Source organism: Triturus cristatus, chromosome 12 (assembly GCF_964204655.1).
Source record: "Triturus cristatus chromosome 12, aTriCri1.1, whole genome shotgun sequence".
Lineage (NCBI taxonomy): Eukaryota > Metazoa > Chordata > Amphibia > Caudata > Salamandridae > Triturus > Triturus cristatus.
The window spans coordinates 23104329-23127218 of NC_140595.1; the positions used below are offsets into that span (position 1 = coordinate 23104329).

The 22890-nt window shown below is 46.3% G+C and overlaps 1 protein-coding gene across 1 annotated transcript in view; it reads right to left on the reverse strand.

Moving 5' to 3' along the window:
* Positions 1–22890, reverse strand: part of CILP2 (cartilage intermediate layer protein 2) — a 66699-nt gene that overhangs the window by 5981 nt on the left and 37828 nt on the right. Inside the window, exons 5-7 of the mRNA XM_085638354.1 lie at positions 13665–13823; positions 10096–10410; positions 5895–6003 (exon numbers count right to left, since the gene is read on the reverse strand). Coding sequence (XP_085494480.1) covers positions 5895–6003; positions 10096–10410; positions 13665–13823 — 583 coding nt within the window. The remainder of the gene's footprint in view (positions 1–5894; positions 6004–10095; positions 10411–13664; positions 13824–22890) is intronic.

Here is a 22890-nt window from a genome sequence, read left to right on the forward strand (position 1 = left end):
GCTGTAATGGTCCAAACTTCCTCCTGTGGACAACCTACACTCTGAGTTACCACCTCTCCTCTATATTACACCGGCTCCTCCTTTTAACCACACCTCCTCATATGATCGAACCTCCACTGCTGGACCAGGCTTCCTCTTTTAGTTCACATCCCCTCCTCTAGGCTGCGGACACTGCTCTTACAGGAACACACCTCCTCCTCTTGCCAGCACTCCCTCTGCTGGACCACCTCTCTGTCTCTAGCCCACTGCTCCATCTCTTGGTGTCTTTACACCCCTCTCTAGACCCCTACTTGCCCTCCTATGTACACTACCTCTGCCTGACTCCACCCTTGTCGCTAGATCACACCCCCTTCTCTTAACTACACTTCCACTGCAAGAGCATGCCTCGGTCTCTAGACCGCTACTCCGCCTCTTCAACTCACGTCCTCTGCTTGGACACACATCTGTCTTAAGATAGAAAATCCTCCTCCTCTTATCTACACTTTCCTTGCTTGACTACAACTCTGTCTATAGATGACAACTCCTTCTCTTATCTATAGTTCCCTTGCTTGATTACACCTCTGTCTCTAGACCACACCTTCTCCTCTTAACTCTGCTTCCACTGCCAAACCATACCTCTGTCTCTAGACCACTACTCCGCCTGTCTACGCTTTCCTTGCTTGCCTAAACCTCTGTCTCTAGACCACACGCCACCTCTTTTCTGTACTTCCTCTGCTGGACCAGGGGTCCTCCTGAGGGCAACACCTGCTTTGATAGACAAGGGCCAACCTCTGAGACAACCGCTCCTCCTGTAAACTACACATACTCTGTTCAGCCATGTTTGTCTTTAGGTCATACCTCCTCTGCTAAACCACTCCCCTTCTTCATCTAAACCACTCCCCTTCTTCATCTAAACCACTCCCATTCTACCTCTAAACTACTCCCCTTCTTCCTCTAAACCACACCCCTTCTGCTAAACCACTCCTCTTCTTCCTCTACACCACAACTCCTCTGCAGGAGCACTCCTCTTCTTCCAATACACCATACCTCTTTTCCTTTAAACCACGCCTCTGTCTTATGCCCACATCTTCTATGCTGCATCTCACCTCTCCCTCTCAACCACACCTCTGCTAAATCACCCCTCTTCTTCCCCTACACCACACCTCCTCTGCTAAACCACACCTCTTCCTCTAAACCACACCTCCTCTGCAAGAGCACTCCTCTTCTTCCTTTAAAACACTCCTCTGTCTTTAGCCCACGCCTTCTATGCTGCAGCTCACCTTCCCTCGACCACACCTCTTCCTCTACACCACACCCCTTCTTCCCCTACACCACACCTCCTCTGCTAAACCACACCTCTTCCTCTAAACCACACCCCCTCTGCTAAACCACACCCCTTCCTCTAAACCACACCCCTTCTTCCCCTACACCACACCTCCTCTGCTAAACCACACCTCTTCCTCTAAACCACACCCCCTCTGCTAAACCACACCCCTTCCTCTAAACCACACCCCTCTGCTAAACCACACCTCTTCCTCTAAACTCCCTCTCTTCGTCCTCTAAATCACTCCTTTTCTTTTAAACCACACCTCTTCTGCTTCCAAACCACACCTCCTCTGCTAAACGACTCCGCTTCTTCCCCTAAACCACCTCTTTAGCCCACTTCTATTCTATGCTGCATCCCACCTCTCCCTCTCAACCACACCTCCTGTGCTAGACATCACCCACTTTAACAGATCACCCCCCCCCACTATTACACCACGCCCACTTTAACAGACCACACCCCCGCTTCTACACCACGCCCACTTTAATAAAGCAGTCCTCTTTTTCTCGCCCACACACAACTATTCCGGTAGACTGCACTCCACACTCGCCCACCCTTACTCTCTACACAAATTGATTTATTTTCAAATAGCCTTTGAAGTTCGATACAGATAAACAGATCCAATGATTTTGTGGTTCGTGCCCGACCGATTTAAAAATTATAATACAATACAAAAATCACCATAAAACACATTCTACATCTGAACGTATTTTGCCCTTTCTGAAAGATTAATTATCTTCTTAATCCGCCTGCAAGGCATTTTTGTGTTGAAAACTGGAAAGTTGTGGTTGCATTTCAGAAGTCCTGTTGTTTGCATCCAAAATATTCCACAATAACAATTATTTTGATCTTCGTGTTTACCTTAGATTTTTCAGGTTTCCTATTAAATTATAAAAGGGATGAGCAGAATGAACTACATCACACTGTGGTTCACGTGAGCTGGACCCATGCCATCATTCCATAACCACTGATTATGTACATGAGATTCATGTATGTACAATCATTCCAAGTGGATAGCCTAAAAACCTGGCCTGGATCCAACCACTGTGGATCCCTGGAGTCTAAACTTTAGCTTCTATGGGTACCTAGTTCGATTTGAAAAATACGTTTCTTGTCACATGAAGAGTGACCATAAGTTTCGACCAGAGGAATAGCACGTCTGATCCTTGGTGACTTGACTTCTAATGACTGATTCTCCTTCTAAAAACACTTGTGTGATCCTCGGCAGAACGTGTCACCTCTCTGTGTCTTAATTCCAATATGTGTGTCACTAGGGAGTGCTTAGAAACCGGTTAGTGTCGTGGCTATCACCAGGGCTTGACCAAGCATTGAACTGGTGATGTCATTTCGGATATAGAAGTGTGCGGACCAGGAATGCAGATAGTTGGGCGGCCCTTCCAGCTGCCTGGTCCTTGGTGGAGGAACCTGAGCTACAAATAAGTTGTTTTCTTTTGTTTGTTTTATTAGTGATCCTTCTACCACCTGTGGAACTAACATAAAACAGATTTTTTGGGACATGATCTGCTTGTAGGACAATATTTTAGGGCTCAAAATTCTGATTTACAACTGGTTCGCCAGCGCTGTGTCAAGGGGAGAGGATGTGGTCCGTCGGCTAGATTGCCGACTTTGGTGCTGGAAACCAGGGTTCGAGCCACAGGGTCGCGTCCACACCCTGTGATTCTGGGCAAATCACTTAATCTCCCCATGCCTGAATGTGTAATGTAAATACGGTGCTCATGTAAAGCGCTCCAATACCTTCGGGTCGAGTTCGCGCTATATAAATAAGCGCAAAAAAAAAAGGCATTGAGCAGATATTGTTAAGATGTCCCACCAGCTTAATGTTGTTACATCAATAGCGTCCATCCATTAAATGGATATATGAGAAATATTTATGTTTGACATGCCATCCCTAGGGAGATTTTATGTCACATCCATCTGTCCTGCTGGCATGACCTTAATATGTGTCACAGCATGACTCTGTGACCCCCCCCCCCCCGAGCGTAAATTGTCCCTTTAGTCATCAGAATTATGAATGGACCAGAATTTTCTATTATATTTGGACTGACATTCAGAGATGTTTTAAGACATGGGCAAAGTGGGAAATTGCCCGAGGCCACCCCCCCCCCCCCTCCCAAGGGGCCCCCTGGGAGAGTGAACTTTCCCTCCAGATCACTTTTTTAAATTTCTTGATCTCAACCCTTATCATAAAATTCAATATTGTTTTGCATTATAGCCCTTGAATTAGTGATAACATGGCTAATACAATTCAAATTTGTTATAGATAGTGGCCCCTAACATATTTCTTGCCCGGGGGCCCTGAAACTTCTTAAGATGACCCTGCCACCATTTAGTTTTACCATGAACAGCTCCTCTATTTTTCCAGATTATGGAGACAATGTGACCTGTGGCTTTTCACTGGAACCCCTAAAAGCAACTTTGAAAATTAAGTGATAGCCCCGGTCCCCGAATGTATGGATCATTCTATTTTAAGAGTTGACATAAAAATAAATGTAGATTGTCAATGGTAATATTTCTTGAGCCTTTGCGCTTTATCGGGGCACCTAACAGGCATGTCCGCTATCGCGGATGCTTTTTGCACTGGCACTGGAGCCATGGCTGTCTGGATACGGCGGAACCCAATAGTGGGAGGTATAGACCTAGGGGGCAGCTGGGAAGAGCGTATATCTTTATACGCAGATGACATTTTGCTGTATGCCCACAACCCAAGACAAACATTTCATCACCTCATCCACATCATACAATCCCTTGGTACATATTCAGGATACTGCGTCAATTGGTACAAATCCCTGGTGTTCACATTGGCGGGAGGGCTACGGCCCCTGAGATCGGCATGTTCAGAGTTGGTCCCTAGGGAAACATTTAAGCATTTGTGCCTCTGGATCACCAAGAATGAGGACGACTTTATGCGGTTTAATGTACAAGCACAGTTGGCCCGATTGAGGGAGGATAACGCGGATTGGAGACGCCTTCCCGTCTCCTTGATGGGTAGAGCGGACATTTTTAAAATGAAGGCCCTCCCACGTCTATTGTATGTAGTCCAGAACACACCGTACCTGATTCCGGAGACGTTCTTTCGATCCATTGAATCTGAACAGCGCCTATTGCTATGGGGAGGGGGGGGGAGGGGGGGGGTAGCCCCAGAATCGCACTTAAAAAACTCCTGAGAGGTGTATACGAAGGGGGCCTCGCTGTTCCTGACAGAAAATACTACTGGGCATCTCAGCTCGTCAATATTAATGGGTGTGCCTTCTCGCCACTAGAGGAACCGGCGTACAGGGTAGAAAGCTTGGCATTCGGTAACAACAGTTACTTGACGGAACTCTATCGGAAAGGGAGAGGTAATTCGCTCCTCCCGGTACATACCCGTATGGTTTCCGAAGTGTGGAATAGAGCAACCAAAATGACTGGGTGGGCAAACAAGCTTACAGAACAAACTCCTCTCTGGGAGAGTGGTCAATTGGGAGAACTGAGACGACTAACTGGCTTCCGGAAATGGAGCCTAATAGGGATTGAACATCCGGGGGATGTCTGGAAGAACGGGAAAATTCTGGACTTTGACACATTGCAGAGACAGTTCCAAATGGGGAGGGGGGAGTATCTGCAATACCTACAGCTGCACCATGCGCTTCATTGCCATCTGCAAGAGGGAACCCGGTTACCAGAATACTCGCCGCTTGAGGACCATCTACTCCTAGATCCCATGATTGATAAGGCCATCTCTCTGACTTATCGGAAACTGATCAACAACACCCCAGACTGTTTGGGCCCACTAAGGGAGGCTTAGGAGTCCAATGTGGGTCTATTAGAGGATGACGATTGGGCTGAGGCACTACAGACCCCCCGGGAAATAGCTATAAGAGCAAGGTTCCGGTTGATTCAGCTCCGTATTCTCCATAGATCCTATGCCTCTCGAATTGCTTGCATCCGAATTGGCACCTGCGAGACTGACGAATGTGTGCGGGGTTGTGGCGAGACAGGGTCCTTCTTTCATATACTGTGGTCATGCCCTAGGATCCAAACATACTGGGAAGGTATAATTGGAGTGATGATGAATGTGGTGGGTGAGAGCTTCCCGCTTGAGCTAATGTGGCTCATTTTGGGAGTAACTGGTGAAATGACGTGGCCGCAATGGGCCAAGACCTGGCTGGCTCTGGCGGGAGGAGTGGCCAAGAGAAACATCGACCGTGCATGAGGAGCAGGGACACCCCCCACACTGGCAGCCTGGAAGAAAGACCTGGACTGGTGCTACGGGCAGAACGGGTGATATACCAGGGGGTGCCCACGAGAAGGCGAAAAGATATGGGGTGCCTGGGCCACGTATAGAGGCTATAGCTAAAGGCCGTGGGGAGCATTGTGCAGTGACATAGGAGAACTGATGCCTTGAATTATGACAAGAGAATGAGGTTGTTGAATGGTGGGCGCCTATGTTGAGGTGCACATCGTGCATTGCGAACCCTGTATCGTATGTCTCTCCAAATATGTAATTCTGAACCGACAATGTACTGAAGCTTGTTTATGTTCAATAAAAAAAGACTTAAAAAATAAAATGCAGGGAGTCCTGGGAGCTCACCAGTGGTACTTGGTTGGCAGCGGGGTGCCCACAGCGTGGCAGCAGAGGTTGACGCGCTGCCCTTCCATCCGGACCTTGGAGTCGGGGTGCAGAACCATGTAGGGCTTCTCTGAGCAAAGAAAGAGAAATAAAAAGCATGGGTCATTCGCACCTCAGGAAATATTGTGTTATTGCTGTTGTTGTTGTCATTCTTAGTAACACTGTTATGGCACTCAGGGACCCCTCCAAACATAGCATGGCAGGGTTCAGTAACTGGGCAGCTAAACTAAGGAACAGACAAAGTCTGAGGCTTGGATGGAGTCAGGCACAGTCTGCAGCCGCCAGGCTGTGAGTCAAGAGGAAGGTGGAAAGAATCCGCTTTCACAAGGTAGAAATGTCAGACTTGTTTTTGCAAACAGAGCAGGGGAAGTGTGCTTGTGTTCAGAGGAGGAAACTGGGCACGGTGGGTCAGTCTGTGGCATTAACCAGGCAGCGGCTGAGTCAGGGGAAGCCTCTGTCCCTGGCAGCCCAGGGGCTCCGGTGAAGACAAGGGGCGAAGAGCAGTGAGGAGAAACAGGGAGAGATGGAGGGAATCTAGAGGTGTGTAAGAGACAAAGAGATAGGAAGAGAGATGGGATGTGAAAGATGAAGGGTGTAGGACTCCGAGAAGAAAGTACACAGGAGCCCCTGGAGAGAGCGGGACAGGGAGGAGGAGGAGGGAAAGAGAGGAAGGAAGGGATAGAGAGAGTGTGTGAGAGAGAGAGAGTGGGGAGGGGGAAGAGAGGGATGGGATGTGAAAGATGAAGGGGGTAGGACTCCGAGAAGAAAGTACACAGGAGCCCCTGGAGAGAGCGGGACAGGGAGGAGGAGGAGGAGGAAGAGCAAGAGGTTGTGAGGAGGAAGACAGAGGGGAAGAGAGGACTGATATAGAAGACGAGAGACAGAGGAGAAAGAGAGGGAGGGAGGGAGAGTGAGAAAAAGAGACTTCCACTTCTATCATCAAACATCCCTCAGCCAGCATCAGTCAGCCAATATTCTCATCCACCATCCCTGTATCATCATTCCTTATCCCTCATGCATCATCCCTCATCCAAGAACCTCCACCTTACCCCATGATGCCTCATCCATCATCCCTCCTCCGTCGTCCATCACTCCTACACCATCATTCTTCATTCCTCAGCCTTCATGCATCATCAGTCTTTTATCAACCATCATCCTACTCCATCGTCTATCACTCCTACACCATCGGTCATCATACCTCATCATCCGTCATCCCTACCTCATCATTCATCATCCCTACCTCATCATCCATCATCCCTACCTCATCATCCATCATCCCTACCTCATCATTCATCATCCATCATGCATCAGCCGTCGATCCTCATTCTATATGCATCATTCATCATCAGTCTTTCATCAACCAACATCCCTCCTCCTCCGTCCATCACTCCTACACCATCCTTATTCATCCCTTATGCATCATCCCTCATCAATCATTTAAATATCTAAATATCGTCTCACAAAAATACTGTTTCCTAAATGTGGTCTTCATTCTTCACTCCGCATCCAACATCCTTCATTCCCAATCTGTGACTCCACATCCAACGTTCCTCTTAGGGGTTTGGCCCCCTGATAGCAGAGATGGAATATCAAGGTGCAGGAATATTGAAGCCAAAATATGCAAGGGTGAGTAAATACAGACTTTCCTGTGCCTAACTACACCTATATGTACCTTGACTATATATATATATATATATATCCACTGCTTTCCGTAATTCCGTCGAGTCCGCCCGCTTCTGGCGTCGGTCCCCAATGGTACAGACACGGGCCAATTTTAGTGCAATTTTTTATTTAAAAATCTTGCGTGCTAGTCGCCATAACGTTTCGGCTCCACCTGAGCCTTGTTCACATGACAACGTGAATCACAAAGACACACCCTTTTGTAGACGGAACACACTCTGCACGTGATACCAGGAAAATCGCATAGGCATAGTGGAAAGCCTGTGCATGGTAAACCTATTCCATTACAATGTTTTAACATTTTGCCCATTGTATGTGGTAGGTCTGAAAATTACAAACAAAATGTCATACTCGATTCACAATGCTGACACAAGCAATCAGTGTATAGTTAAATCTAAAAACACCAATATATAAACATATTCTCCTTGTATATAATGACAGATTTAAAATTTTATCAGTGCATTGCGATCAATATAAAAATAACATATGTGTTTATACTTCCAAGCATCCTACATCTTACCACTTGCTCATTTTAGCTGTAATGGGTTAAATCCCTATATATTCCATCACATTTTCTTAGTATCACATTTTTATATCTTGTCTACTGCAGCAGTGCAGAGAAAAGGGTAGTGTAACAAAGTGCAATGTGCAAAAAAGTGTAAAAATATAATACTTAAATATTTAAATGTTTAAAACACGATAGCACCAGTTCCTGGTAGGCAAACACATAGAGTGGGTAGACTGAGCCCAGTCATACTCACACATTGATCTTAATAGCTAATAGTGGTAAGTTACCAATCATAATACGTTTGACATATTATTCACCATTGTTTTCTAGAGGTTGATAATCGCTATACAGGTAAACAGGTACAATATAAATCATGAGGTCCAATTAAATACAGTGCAAAACGATTTTAAAGTGCAATCGTGTCAGGGTATAAGAAATATCACGCATTGCTGAGTTATATCTCGATATGTAGATTCATATATAGATCATAAGAGTCCACAACAATAAAGCTTAATATTGGTGGTCATTCCTCTCTATAAAATAATAAATAATACATGAGATGATAAAATATCAACCTCAACACGCTAAAAACCCCTTAAAATTCTTTTTGCTAAAACCAATTTCATGTATGCACAGGTAATTTGCAATAATGTTACGATAGACAATTGATCACTTCAATGTGCAAAATGCAAATAAGTATCTAATTCACACTAAGACCGGTATGCAGATCCTCAGTGACATTAAGACCAGCCGGGGATTTAGAGTCAAGGCGGAGTATATACTTAGTCTCTAATCTGCGAATCAACGCTTCTCTGTTACCTCTCCGCCTGCTCGCTGGTACAGTGTCAATAACATAGAATGATAATTCTCTGTTGTTGCTATGGTGTACTTCCTTAAAATGACGAGCCACCGGGTATGTGTTGTCCTGGTTCGTAATTGCCCTGAGGTGTTGCAAGATGCGCTTATGAACTTCTAGCTTAGTACTGCCCACATATCTAAGTGCACACGGGCATTGGAGCACATAAACAGCAAATTCTGTTTTGCACGTTAATACTTTCTCAATTTTGTGCTCCCTATCACTAAACCCATCCTTGTAGGTTTTAGTATTAACCCCGTGTGTGCATGCTTTGCATACCTTACATCTGAAGAAACCACCATTGATTTGCAACCACGTGGTCTTTTCTATGGTTTCTGGATTTGTATTGACGAGGCTATCCCTCATTGATATATATATATATATATATATATATATATATATATATATATATATATATATATATATATATATATATATATATATATATATATATATATATATAGACATAGAGTTATATAGATCTATAAATATATAGATGTATAGATATATATGTACTTCGATGAGAAATTAGGAACAGTAAATCTATACTTTCTCTATATGCACTTGCCTTTCGATATTTTGGGCTTCAATGTTTTGTCCATGATACTCTTATGTCACAACATTTATAATCTCGATCTTCAGTCGTACACTCCCTCTTAGGAGTAATATTGGTCTGCTATTTTCAGGATCTCACATCAGGTAGGACTCTCGGTTGCCACAATATCTCACTCGAGACCCCTCTCCGCTACTCAGCGTGGGGAATCCAGCCATTCATGAATCCTTTGGTTGGAGCATGTCACACACGTCAACCGTACCTTTTTTTGTTTTTTTACAGGTTTTATATAGCGCAAACTTGTCCCGGTATCAGAGCGCTTTACATGAGCACCAGTTGCGTTACATGAGGACACATTAATTTTTGTTAGGCACGGGGAGATTAAGTGATTTGCCCAGAGTCGCAGGATGTTCAGCGTCCTTGCCGAGACTCGAACCCAGTTGCCCAGATTCGAGGTCGACTGCCTTAGTCATTAGGCCAACTCCTCTCCCCTTGAGGGTGCAGTGTGATTGGACATGGAGTAAATGGTTGGGGACATCAACAAAGAATGAATGTCAACACTCACCTGCTCTTCTGAGGACCGCCTGCACATGGGAGCTCTCAGACCCATTCAGGACCGGCTGGACTGTGACGGGGATGTAGTTCTCTAGTGTGATGGTAACGTTGGATGTGGCATCAGCACAGATCCCTGGCACCGTGACTCGCCCTCGCCGGTCCGACGTGGCCAGAATGACCAATGGGCTCTCCGCCAGGGCAACCTTCGCATTGGCCAACGCAGACCCCTCTGTGCTCAGCACGTGACCCGTGAGGACATGGTCATCGCAGATACACCTGCTGCAATCCGGGGAGGCGCGTCCCACGTAGCAGTTCAGCTGGCAAACTAAAAACAAAATATGTTGAAATGAGATTCAGATTTGTAAAACGTGTTCCCTACAGTGGTGCAAACTATGCCCATTACATCTTCAGATCACCAAATTTAAAAGCCATTACAGCACCCTGTTCATGGACACATAATTAAATACTGTACCATTGTTAGTGCATTGTATAAATTTAAAATATAGGAAGATATCTACTGCCGTTACTGTTCATGAGGAGTAAATGTTTTGGAATACCTCCTTGTTTTGGAAATTTGAAACAATAATCATGATTGGAAATGTTTTTAATACCTGCTCAAATTTCTTAAGATGCCCACATTTCTTCAAACCGGCATAATTTTTTGGGGTACAAAGGCCTTTTCTTACCCGTTCATTAGAAGAAGGAGGTTGCCGTCCGTAAGGTCAGCAGAGGACATTACCATCACACTGATGGTACTCTGTCCTCCAAGTCTCCCACTGGCCCAGTGGTCATCTCGGTCATTGAATGGATCTGCTGTCATGGACACTGTCAGTATTGATGGCCGTGCACCAAACTTTTCTCAAGTTTTTCTATTTTTTTCAGAAACATCCTCCCAGTGTTTATTTTTGAGAACCAAAAAATGAATGACCCCCACACCCTGGGAGTTCTCTCCATAACACCTGAAAGGCCAGTCCACCTCATCTCATGTGCATGGATCCATGCCCTCATGCAAATGAGGGAACACCTCCTGAAGATAGCGGTGATGGTGCATCTGTATTACACAAGATGCTGCACAAGAAGTGTCTGCGGCCTCCTCTGTAATACTAAAGTGCCGCGTTGGTGAAAGAATACGGGTGCACATGCCCGTTGGCTCTTAACATAACACGGCCCGAGGCCTGAGCTGGGTTCATCACTGGAGCTCTGCCGGAGTCTTGTGCTAATCAGAGGCTGCTCCGGGACTTAGAGGACTGGCTCAGATGACTGACAGCTGTCAGTCAGCTGCCTCCTTTGCTGACAAGAACACAGTATCAAGTCATCTCCCTAAAGCCATGAGGCCAGTGTGATAACAAACAATTGTGTCTGGTGGTGTGTAGTCTGCTGAGCTGAGGTACTGACTGTTTTTTTTTGTATCGTTGCAGGGAGAAGAAACCTTACATGAGAGTTGAGTGTCCTACCACCCAGCGCAGTACCTCAGTACTACAGTACCTGTTCAGCGGAGAGACCTGCTCAAGGTAGGCTGAGATCCACCACCCTCTGTGTTACTCCAGCCTCTGAGGCCAGCCTCCAGCCTCCAGTCAGCGGAGATAATTGCTCAAGGTAGGCTGAGATCCACCACCCTCTGTGTTACTCCAGCCTCTAAGACCAGCCTCCAGCCTCCAGTCAGCAGAGAGACCTGCTCAAGGTAGGCTGAGATCCACCACCCTTCGTGTTACTCCAGCCTCCAGTCAGCGGAGAGACCTGCTCAAGGTAGGCTGAGATCCACCACCCTCTGTGTTACTCCAGCCTCTAAGACCAGCCTCCAGCCTCCAGTCAGCAGAGAGACCTGCTCAAGGTAGGCTGAGATCCACCACCCTCTGTGGTACTCCAGCCTCTAAGACCAGCCTCCAGTCAGCAGAGAGACCTGCTCAACGTAGGCTGAGATCCACCACCCTCTGTGGTACTCCAGCCTCTAAGACCAGCCTCAAGCCTCCAGTCAGCGGAGAGACCTGCTCAATGTAGGCTGAGATCCACCACCCTCTGTGTTACTCCAGCCTCTGAGACCAGCCTCCAGTCAGCGGAGAGACCTGCTCAAGGTAGGCTGAGATCCACCACCCTCTGTGTTACTCCAGCCTCTAAGACCAGCCTCCAGCCTTCAGTCAGCGGAGAGACCTGCTCAAGGTAGGCTGAGATCCACCACCCTCTGTGTTACTCCAGCCTCTAAGACCAGCCTCCAGTCAGCGGAGAGACCTGCTCAAGGTAGGCTGAGATCCACCACCCTCTGTGTTACTCCAGCCTCTAAGACCAGCCTCCAGCCTTCAGTCAGCGGAGAGACCTGCTCAAGGTAGGCTGAGATCCACCACCCTCTGTGTTACTCCAGCCTCTGAGACCAGCCTCCAGTCAGCGGAGAGACCTGCTCAAGGTAGGCTGAGATCCACCACCCTCTGTGTTACTCCAGCCTCTAAGACCAGCCTCCAGTCAGCAGAGAGACCTGCTCAAGGTAGGCTGAGATCCACCACCCTCTGTGTTACTCCAGCCTCTAAGACCAGCCTCCAAGACCAGCCTCCAGCCAGCGGAGAGACCTGCTCAATGTAGGCTGAGATCCACCACCCTCTGTGTTACTCCAGCCTCTGAGACCAGCCTCCAGTCAGCGGAGAGACCTGCTCAAGGTAGGCTGAGATCCAGCACCCTCTGTGTTACTACAGCCTCTGAGACCAGCCTCCTGTCTAGTTTTACACTTCACTTACTCCACTGTGTCTGGTGAAAACCTTTTCAAGTAAAAGCCTGAGGTGTCTGCCCCAAAGACATGCCTATAGGGTATTAAAGGGTGTTCCTAATGCTCCCTTATGTGATACATAGGTTATGGTCAAGGGTCCTAGGCATGTGTGCTGAAGGTCATTGCAGGCAGGGGAGGGGCTTGCATACTTGCCAACATAGGGACAGCAGAAAGAGGGAGATTTTAAGAAAATAAACAGGGTAATGTGTTGTTTTCATTGACTTTTATTGCAGTGGGGACTATTTCAGGTGAGAGAAAGCTAAATGTATGCGATTTTTGGCTTTAAAAATCGGGAGCCTCCTTCCTGAACCGGGTCTATTGGCTCGTATACGTCTGGCACGAGGGTGTGCCAACACTTCATCATACCTGCCAACTTACGAAATAACTTCACCGTTTGAGGAGGGGGCAGGCCTTGCAGGGAGCAGGGCCTGGTGTCGAGAGCTATTTCAGAGGCACTCTGCCCCTCACCAAGTCCCCCACCCCCTCCCAAAAACCCCAAAACAAATGGTCATCGAGGCACCTTTTAATGGATATCGGCTGCTTACTGCCTCCGAAAATGAGCGGGAGACCCACTGTTTACAGTGGTTTTCAGCTCGTGTTCCCTGCCACCGTGTGAGTTCAGCTCCTCATCGGGAGACTGTGTGATGTGAGCCGAAATCGTGTGACACACAGTGACACTGTCTTCGTTGGTAGGTCTGATCCAGGAATGAAGGGGTTAATATGTCTCTATGATGGACAAGGGCAGGTCCCACTGTGACACAACCAGCCTTTTGCTGCCTTGACCTTCATGTACAGGGGTTACAAGCGGCAATGAAAACGTCACCCACCTTTGCACGGGGACACTGCACATTTCTGCGCCTCTAGGCTTCGTCCTACGCAGGGCGACGTCGTGGGTGACCTGGCGCAGCTTCTCTTCCGGGTCCTGCGGCCTCCACCACAGGTCTTGGTGCAGGGCGTCCATGCGCTCCACGGGCTCCACTTGGCCTCTGTGTGGGGAAGGAAGTAGGAAGTGTTAAGAGTTGAGGTCAGTGGTGAACAGTTACTGGCATGGTACTAAGTAGACCTGGCATATAGCATCCCTCTTCTGCGCTGAGGTGGCGTAAGGTGGGACTTTAAGTAATAAACTAAAGCTCTCTTGGCTGAGAGGGATGTTCCACTCTACTCACTTTTAGGGTGGCATTGTTTACTTACTCGCACCCGTGCTGAGGTCAAGCGCCTTATGTACTTACGCTTTTAGCATTTGCAAAACCTCTGATTTGGTACATCAGGGGGTTTGCAAGAGCGATCACCCTTTTTAAAATGAACAAAGCCCATTTAATGATTTGGTAAAAGTTTTCTGAATCGTAAAATAGGTTTAGGAAACCATTACGAATCAGTATTTGGCAGGGGCGAATTAAGGATGTCCCTTCCAAATGCAGATTTTTTATGGTACGAACTAGTGTTCCGCAACTGAAATCCGATTGCAAAACATTAATATTTTACCACCACCTCAAAAGAGGCGGTGACCCATTTGCACGTGAGAAAGGGTCCCAAAGGGACTCTTACCACATTGTGAAAGTTTAAAAAAACATTTTTTCAGGAGTATTCAGGGGACTACTACTTACTAATAAAAAGGTTTGCAAAACATTTAATTTTTCTTTTTAAACTCATCCCATTTTCCATTTTGGAAAACAAGCTCCACTTTAAAAAGATGGCCTTTTTGAAAAGCAATCTCAGCCGTGGTGGTCTGCTGACCCTAGCAGGCCACCATTCCTGTGATTGTAGCCAATCATAGTGGGTCTCAATTTGCTACCTATCTAATTAATATTTTATGACATAAGTTGAATTGCAACCATTTAGGATTCTGCATTTCGTGAACCGGCCCATACTTAATTTTGCAAAGTACAAATGTATTCCATAAAAGTCGGTGCGCAAATTGCACCCAAGTTTATGGAATGCATTTTCAGTACATGAGACCCCAGGACCCTCTCTGATACATTGCTATTGTTAATTACTCTCTGTAGTGTGCTGTACAACCCCCTCGCCATCCCCCCCGCTGGGTTTTGAGAAAATGTCTTGGAACATCACTAAATTCAAGAGAGTGAGATAGTCACGAGAAAGAGAAAGACGGTCGGGCTGCTGCTGGCTTTCCAAGGTCTCTTCTGTGTCTGAGGGATACCTTAAATGCTAATATACCTCCTACATGTGTGTGTCAGGGAAGCTTGTACATGTTGATGTACTTGGTGTACTTGTTCTGTGTGTGTGAGGGAATACGTGCATGCTTCTGCCTTTGTTATATCTGTTCTGCGTGTATGATGGAAGCTTGCTCTGCAGATGACATGTAGAACTTGTTCTTGGTGTGTGGGTGTTTCGGGAAGCTTGAATTAATGCTATGCCATTCTGTGTTTATGATGGAAGCTTGCACTACTGATGCCACGCAGCACCTCTCTTTGGTGTGTGGGTATCTGAGAAGCTTGAACTACTGCTATATCATTCTGTATGTATGAGGAAAGCTTGCACAGCAGATGTCATACAGTTCCTGCTCTTGGTGTGTGGGTGTTTGGGAAGGTTGGATCACTGCTATACCATTCTGTGTGTACGAGGGAGGCTTGCACTGCAGATGCCATGTAGAACCGGTCCTTGGTGTGTGGGTGTCTGGGAAGCTTGGATTACTGCTATATCATTCTGTATGTATGAGGAAAGCTTGCACTGCAGATGTTATACAGTACCTGCTCTTGGTGTGTGGGTGTTTGGAAAGGTTGGATTACTGCTATACCATTCTGTGTGTACGAGGGAAGCTTGCACTGCAGATGCCATGTAGAACCTGTCCTTGGTGTGTGGGTGTTTGGGAAGCTTGGATTACTGCTATATCATTCTGTATGTATGAGAAAAGCTTGCACTGCAGATGTAATACAGTACCTGCTCTTGATGTGTTGGTGTTTGGGAAGCTTGGATAACTGCTATATCATTCTGTATGTATGAGGAAAGCTTGCACTGCAGATGTTATACAGTACCTGCTCTTGATGTGTTGGTGTTTGGGAAGCTTGGATTACTGCTATATCATTCTGCGTGTATGACGAAAGCTTGAGAAACCGAGATCCTGATATTGGGAGATGATCTTTGGTGTTGACCCTCTGTCCCATGGCCCGATCAGTTCAGTTCTGTTCCCACGCTAGCAGGAAAGGTAGTAAGAAATTAGAGGTCCTGTTTAAACAGGAACTGTCTTTTAGGCGTAACTGCGAGACCTATTGCATTGCAAATGCTTGTTCAAAGTTCTGTCTGCTGTGTAAGAGTTTCGAATATGTGGAAAATTATGATTATAAACAAATAAGTTGAAGTTTTAGTTTGACTTTGGGTGAATGAAAAGCTTCACCTTGAACCAGGAGCTGGCAATGTTGTTGAAGTAGAGGCCATTTAATTTTTTTTGTCTAATTTCTTCATTGAAATTTGACGATTGTTCCATATGCAGTTTTCCTCCTTGTGACCTCCAAATATAGTCCGAATATGTCCCTCCACTCTGCTGAGGAGCTGTGCCCGACATTTAAGGTAGCGGAGAGAAGCTGCTGCATATATTAAGTGCGGCTGTAAGGAGGGCATGTACCAAGGGGGCATTGTGCTTGATGGCAACATGCCCGGATGTGGGCTCCAACCTCACGAGCCCGGGGTCTTAACCTGAGACGATGCCAATGAGACCAAATAAGGTAGGGAATTCTCTAGGATTACATGTGATTCTAGGCAGAGGGGATGTGGGGTGAAATGTCAGGCAGACCGATCTGCATGAGGCCTGGCCAAGGCTGAATGCCATATGCTTGATCCATTTCTAAACAAACATTGGCAAAGCTAATAGGTCTTGCTTTTGAAAGGCATTAGCCTACCTTATGACTTGGCAGTTCTTGTTCATGTGCAAAAAGAAAAACTAGAAGCTTGTTGCCATGCTGACCACCATCTGTGAAGAAAAAAAGTTTAAAATCCAGCTTCTGCGTGATGATGTATGCGCATGGTTAATTTGAGTTTTAGCCCTAGCATGATGATCAGGGTGCACACGTGTCCCTGTGCACGCATCAATCAATCAGGTGACTTGTAAAGCACGACTATTCCCCCATAAGGGTCTCAAGGCGCTGGGGGACTAGGGGAACTGGTGGTCCGTCGAAGGCGCTGTGGTTCACTCAAAGAGCCAGGTCTTGAGGTCCTTCCTGAATTGCGGCAGCGATGGTGATTGCCTGAGGTGGAGAGGCAGGGTGTTCCAGGTCTTTGATGGAAGGTAGGAGAAGGCTCTTCCTCCGGCCATTATGTTGAGGATACGTGGGACGGTAGCCAGGGCCAGTTTGGTGGAGCGGAGGTCTCTGGTGGGTACGGGGAAGGCGAGGCGGTAGTTAAGGTACGCAGGTCCTGCATCATGGAGGGCTTTGTAGGCGTGTGTGGAGGTCTCCCAGGTGGCCAGTGATGTGGCTGTGGCAGGGGATGAGTCTGGGCGAGGCTTTCTGAAAGTTCAGTTTCTTGAGGAGTTTCTGGGTGATGCATTGCCGTAGTCAATTCTGCTGTTGATGAGTGCGTGTGTAACCGTCTTTCTGGACTCCGTGGGGACCCACTTGAAGATCTTTTGAAGCAAGCGGAGCGTGTGGAAACGGGATGATGACTTGGCGTTGATCCAGGGGCTCATGGTGAGTGACGAGTCCAGGATGATGGAGAGGTTTCTTGCGTGGTTTGTGGAGGTTTTCCAATTGCTGCTGCGGGCCACCAGGAGTCGTCCCAGGCAGAGGGGGTGTTACCCATGAAGAGGACTTCGGTCTTCTCGGAGTTTAACTTGAGGCAGCTGGCAACAGCCTTCATCCCGTCGTGGACTTTGTTCTTGGCGACTGTGGGTTCGCATCATGACCCGGCAGTGTTTCTTTTTTCTGTGAGTTATAGTGGAATGAGAGCTTCTTGCCCATTTCTTTACCTGCTATATCACGGAGGCTGTTGATTTCAAGGTTTTAAAACCATGCATTTACTTAACATATCCTGCTGACAACCACAGAAATGTCTTCACTTTCAAGTTATGATGAAAAGCTTCCCAGAACTGCAAGCTTTGTGTGGACACATTAATAATAGCTTCTACACTCAGGGGTGAAATCAATCAAATCCTAGGTTTAAGTGAAGTTTTAGGAAAACAGTGTAACCCATGAACCATCTGGTACACTGTATTCACTCATTGTGAAAGGTGGCTGAAACTCTGCTAGCAATACAGTTCAATGGGATGAATGTTTGCCCAGAGACATACATGTCACAGGTTTCCTGTTTTTTTTAGGATCATGAACTTACAAAGGAACCAGCAGACTCATGTTTAACACCACTAATCTACAGCTGATGTGGGGCCAAAGGGATCCTTTTCAAATGCCATAAGCCAGCCCCTCACCCAAACCCCAATGTGAAGAGGACATCTCTCAGCTTCAAATAATAGGCCGACGTCACCTAAAGCAACCCCTCAGCCGAAGAACCCCCCCCTCAGCCGAAGCACCCCCTCGCACAGGCTTATCCAGCATGTGAACTAAAATGTGTCTGCCACGTTTGGCTATCACCCAGCAAGCTTTGTTGCAGCCAACAAAAATAAGCTGAATTTAATAAGCAGCAACAATGCACAAGCTCTCTGGTGTGTGGCAGTTCTGGTTGGTTGGGTAATCCTGCTTCCTTTTTCTGCTTGAGTTCAGTAACAGCCAAGAGGCAAAAAGGGAACACTGTCTACATTTCGACCAGACTGCTAACTGGGAGTAACTCTAAACACCCTTCTGGCAAGGCATGATAAGGCTTCTGACTGTCCACTACTGAAACAAAAGGGTTAGAGCAGACAGTTGGCATACAAATCCAGAATTAACTCTCTGCTTAATTTGTAAAAATTAAGTGCCAGGTCCCTCGTCAGGAGGCCACGGCAGCTTCCACCTCACATTGCCGGCACTGCCATCACACTATCAAGTGTGACAATTCCAACTGTTCAATGCATAAGATTGGTTTGGGTGGCAAGTATTAATTGTTTTAATGTATATTGCATTAATAAACCATTGTTGATCTCCTCATCTTAAAATTATACAAACAGCACCACCATGTGGCACCTGTTATAAGTGCCAGAGTTGGCAATTAAGTGCCAGTGCCGAGCTCCGGAAACCACCGGCTCAAATTAAGCACTGGATTAACTGCATGAGAATAGGATTATTATAATGGATAGCTTACCTAATCAGGTAAAGTACAGGACCAATATCTGTGTTAACCATAGGAAATATATTTGGGATCCATTAGGGTACTGTGCCAGCACCTCCAGTTTGCCCAGAGCCCACATCAGAACTACCCAGGGTGGCATCGAAAGAGCTGTCAAGATGGCATTCAGCACACAAAGCTGACAAACTCTAAAAAGGAACACAACTCTTCTACCATAAACTGTCCAATGAGCTCACCTAACACTAGTTAGAAGATCTAATGCCAAAATCTTCTTTGGTGATCACCATTAATTAAGACTTTCCTGACTTGACTACAGACAAAGAGCCCATACCAAAAGACTTAGAAGTGCCTTGAAGTGCCCGAATGGAGAAAAAATTGTGGATAAAAAAGAGAAAAAAACACACACACAAAAATGCAAAGTATATTCTTGACAGTGACTTCAGACTCTAAAGGAACCTACCATTCTAGCCCTCTTGATGAGTGGCATTGTTGAAGTCACAGCTACTGGCTGGCACAGACTCAAAAGAAGGTGCATGTGTTCTGTATGTGGAAGGCATTAAGAAGCTGCCCTTCAATAAGTTTCTATTAGGGCATGATTTAGGGCTCGGCAAACTGGTTACTCCTTTACAAATGTGACGGATATCCCATCCACCGATATATAAATCCCGTTTTATCCTATGGGATTTATATTTCGGTGGACGGGATATCAGTCACTGTTTTGACAGAGCAACCCATCCGCCGAGATCTAAATCAGCCCTTATAATTGCATGTTTGCACATAAACTTCTGGGTGATACCACAATGTCGCACTCTGTCTCAACCACAGTAACCAAACGTGAAGTGAGGCTCAGACAATGGAGAGCCTTCAAACATCCGTTTGTAGAAGAGGCTGCAGTCCATTCTGGTAATGGGGGCTGGGGACAGGGCGTGAGGCGAGGGTAAATAAAAATGTGTACCGGCAATGGATGGTGGGATTCTGAGAAGCCAGCATCGTCATGGCAGTCGGTACAGCCCTAGTCCAAGGTAGAAAGCACATCAAATCTTAATACAAAAAACGTAGCAAGAATTTATCAAAGGTTGAGTAAAATCGCAATGCGGGTAATATTTAATTTAGTCTCAAGTACACACACTGTTAGCAATATAGGGGAGAGGAGTTGGCCTAACGGTGAGGGCGCTCGACCTCGGACCTGGGGGAACTGGGTTTGCGTCTCGGTAATGACGCTAAACACCCTGTGATTCTGGGCAAATCACTTAATCTCCCCGTGCCTAACAAATAATGAATGTGTGACCTCATGTAATGTAACTGGTGCTATTTAAAGCGCTCCGATACCTGATTGGATTCGGGTCAAGTTCGCGCTATATAAAACTCTGCAAAAAATAATATATATATATGCGAAACCTAAGTCCTCACATTCACGTGCATGATTATTCGGAATGAATTAAAACCTGGTACAAGAGCGGCACTGAGAGCATGAAATTGATGAATCGAAAACAATCCGCGGGAATGAAATATAATAGGTCAAAGAGTGGCAAATGAACACCGTGCCAATTTTAGAAACTAATGATTCCATTCTACACAAAAATGAGGAGGTAAAAAGGCTGATTTGTGTTTTAAGTGTTGGAAAAATGCATTCTAATCGCCAAGATGGGGCGTCTGCGAACACTTGGGGATAATTGCATCCGTGGGAGCTGGGAGGGGCGATCCGGGGGTTCGGGGGGGGGGAGTCGGGGTAGGAAGGGGGAAGGAGCACACTATGTGAATCACTGTTCACGCTACCTCTGTTATGGGTTCTTCTTTTTGTATTGCATGTAACTTTTCTGTCTTTATTGACGCCTCAGTTATGTAGGCGACATGAGTTTCCATGTACGGCTCAATGGCTGGTAGGTGGTGGCGATGGCCCCTCCTCAAGAGATGACACTGGAACTGAAAAGGACAATGTGGCCGGCTCCTAAGCGGAAGGTGGTTGGCGCGCAACCAGACAGCAGGTTATATCCTCTTGACTGCCGGCATGACTTGCCAACCTGTATAAGTTTATGACTCACTGTGTGTAAAGCATGCTGCCGTACAATGTACTTTCTCACCAAATTACAAAACCAATAAAAACAGATTTGCAAAAAAAAATGCATTCTAATCGCCTGTACTGTTTTACCTAACTCAAGCCAGTGCGTTCAGATGCTATATTTTGAACAATTAATATGATTTAACTCCATTTACAGTGGGTAGATCCCCAAATTAAATGTTGTGCTGGGAATTTTCAATTCCTCTCGAAACATAAAATAGCAATGCCCAGTGTGGTGGGCCCATTCTTTAATTACCAAAAATAATAAATGGAGGTGTAAATGGACTTAAGTGAGCCAACCAGTTTAGCGGAAGGGGGTGGCGGCAAGGAGACAATCACTCAAATAACCAGATCCAGTGAGGTGACCGTCACCCACAAGGTCAGCTCTCACCGGAACTGTGCTTGTGGCAATAGGGTATTATAAATTGTGAACCAAGTCCAAGTGCCGGTCATAACCACAATGACATCCAATAACAATTAGCAACTTGGGGTAAATTAATTTACCAATTCTAATGAAATACGCTGGGCGAGTCGTGTAGCATGATGTGAGAATACATTTTCGATTAAGAAATCTGTAAACTCAGTGACTGAAGCTGAGACATCTGCCCCAACCCCTGAGCCCTCCTATAGCCAAGGGGAGCTGTACTCGCGCTTTACATGAGCTCTCCTTCACAACCACCAACTTCAACATATCTCTTTTGATCGCTTTACAGAGCTGTATTGATCTGTGCGTTTTGTTAAGCCCTGACTTTGCAGCATCAGTATCATTTCAGCTGGAGCACTGGACGAGCCAGATACATAAAAAGTGGCAGCTCAGCATAAAAATCCTCGGGCTTCCTCCCGGCAAGCAGAGTTTGGCTCGACTTACAGAGTTGACACAAAGACCAGCTGGCACCAGAGACAGGGCAACACTGTAGGAAAACAACATTTTTAAGAGAATGTGGCCTGCCGCACCGGGCAGGACAAAAGAAAGTCACGTGTTCTCCCGAAGTGACCGCCATGATTGAAGATGAAATGCGGCAGCCATGAAGCGGGCACCACGCTGATCTTAAGCAAAAAGTAACAAGCAGGCACGTGCAAGAAAAGCATGCGGCCTCTCGAAGCCACCGCCATGCTTAACAAGGGGGAGTGGGAGGGACTGCAGTGCCTCATGCACTCCACGGAAACCTGGCAGAACAGCTTTGCAGAGAGAATGTTAAAAAACAAAAAGCAAGGCGGGGTTAGGTGGGGCGGGCATGCAGCAACATTGCAGGAGGTGGGAGGGACGAATGCTGCATTAAAATGCAAGCAGCTACGGGTGCCGAAGATTAACACAGGCAAACAGTAACACAAGCAGGAAAGAAAGAAAAAAAATCCAAATAACAAACAGCTAAACAACCAAAGCGTAAAGTTATAGTACTTGGTCGCTGTTTCGTGGGAGGAAACAAAAGACAAAAAGGAGGGACAAAGAGGAAGGATTCACCAATAGTAAGCAAGCAGTTTGGAAGTTCAATCCAAGTAACAAATAAAAAGCAATAGGCCAGATGTAAACCAACAAAGCGTATACAACAAGTCTCCAGACAGCGCAAGCGCTGTCGAGGCTTGACCTAAAAAGGCATGAGCATATAGCATTTGATGCATTAGAGTGCTGCTCATAGGAATTATTAGTGGATTCCAGAGGTAAGCTAAAGATTTTCTATCCATCACTTTTTTTTAATTGGTCAAGGAGATGTGGGGCACTAGGTTTGTTCATTGAGCCATATCCTGTGTTCTTTCCACTGACAATAACAGCAAATAGTCTTCAATTTTACATGCCTGTGCCCTTTTTTGTCCAGGGCATTTTTGTA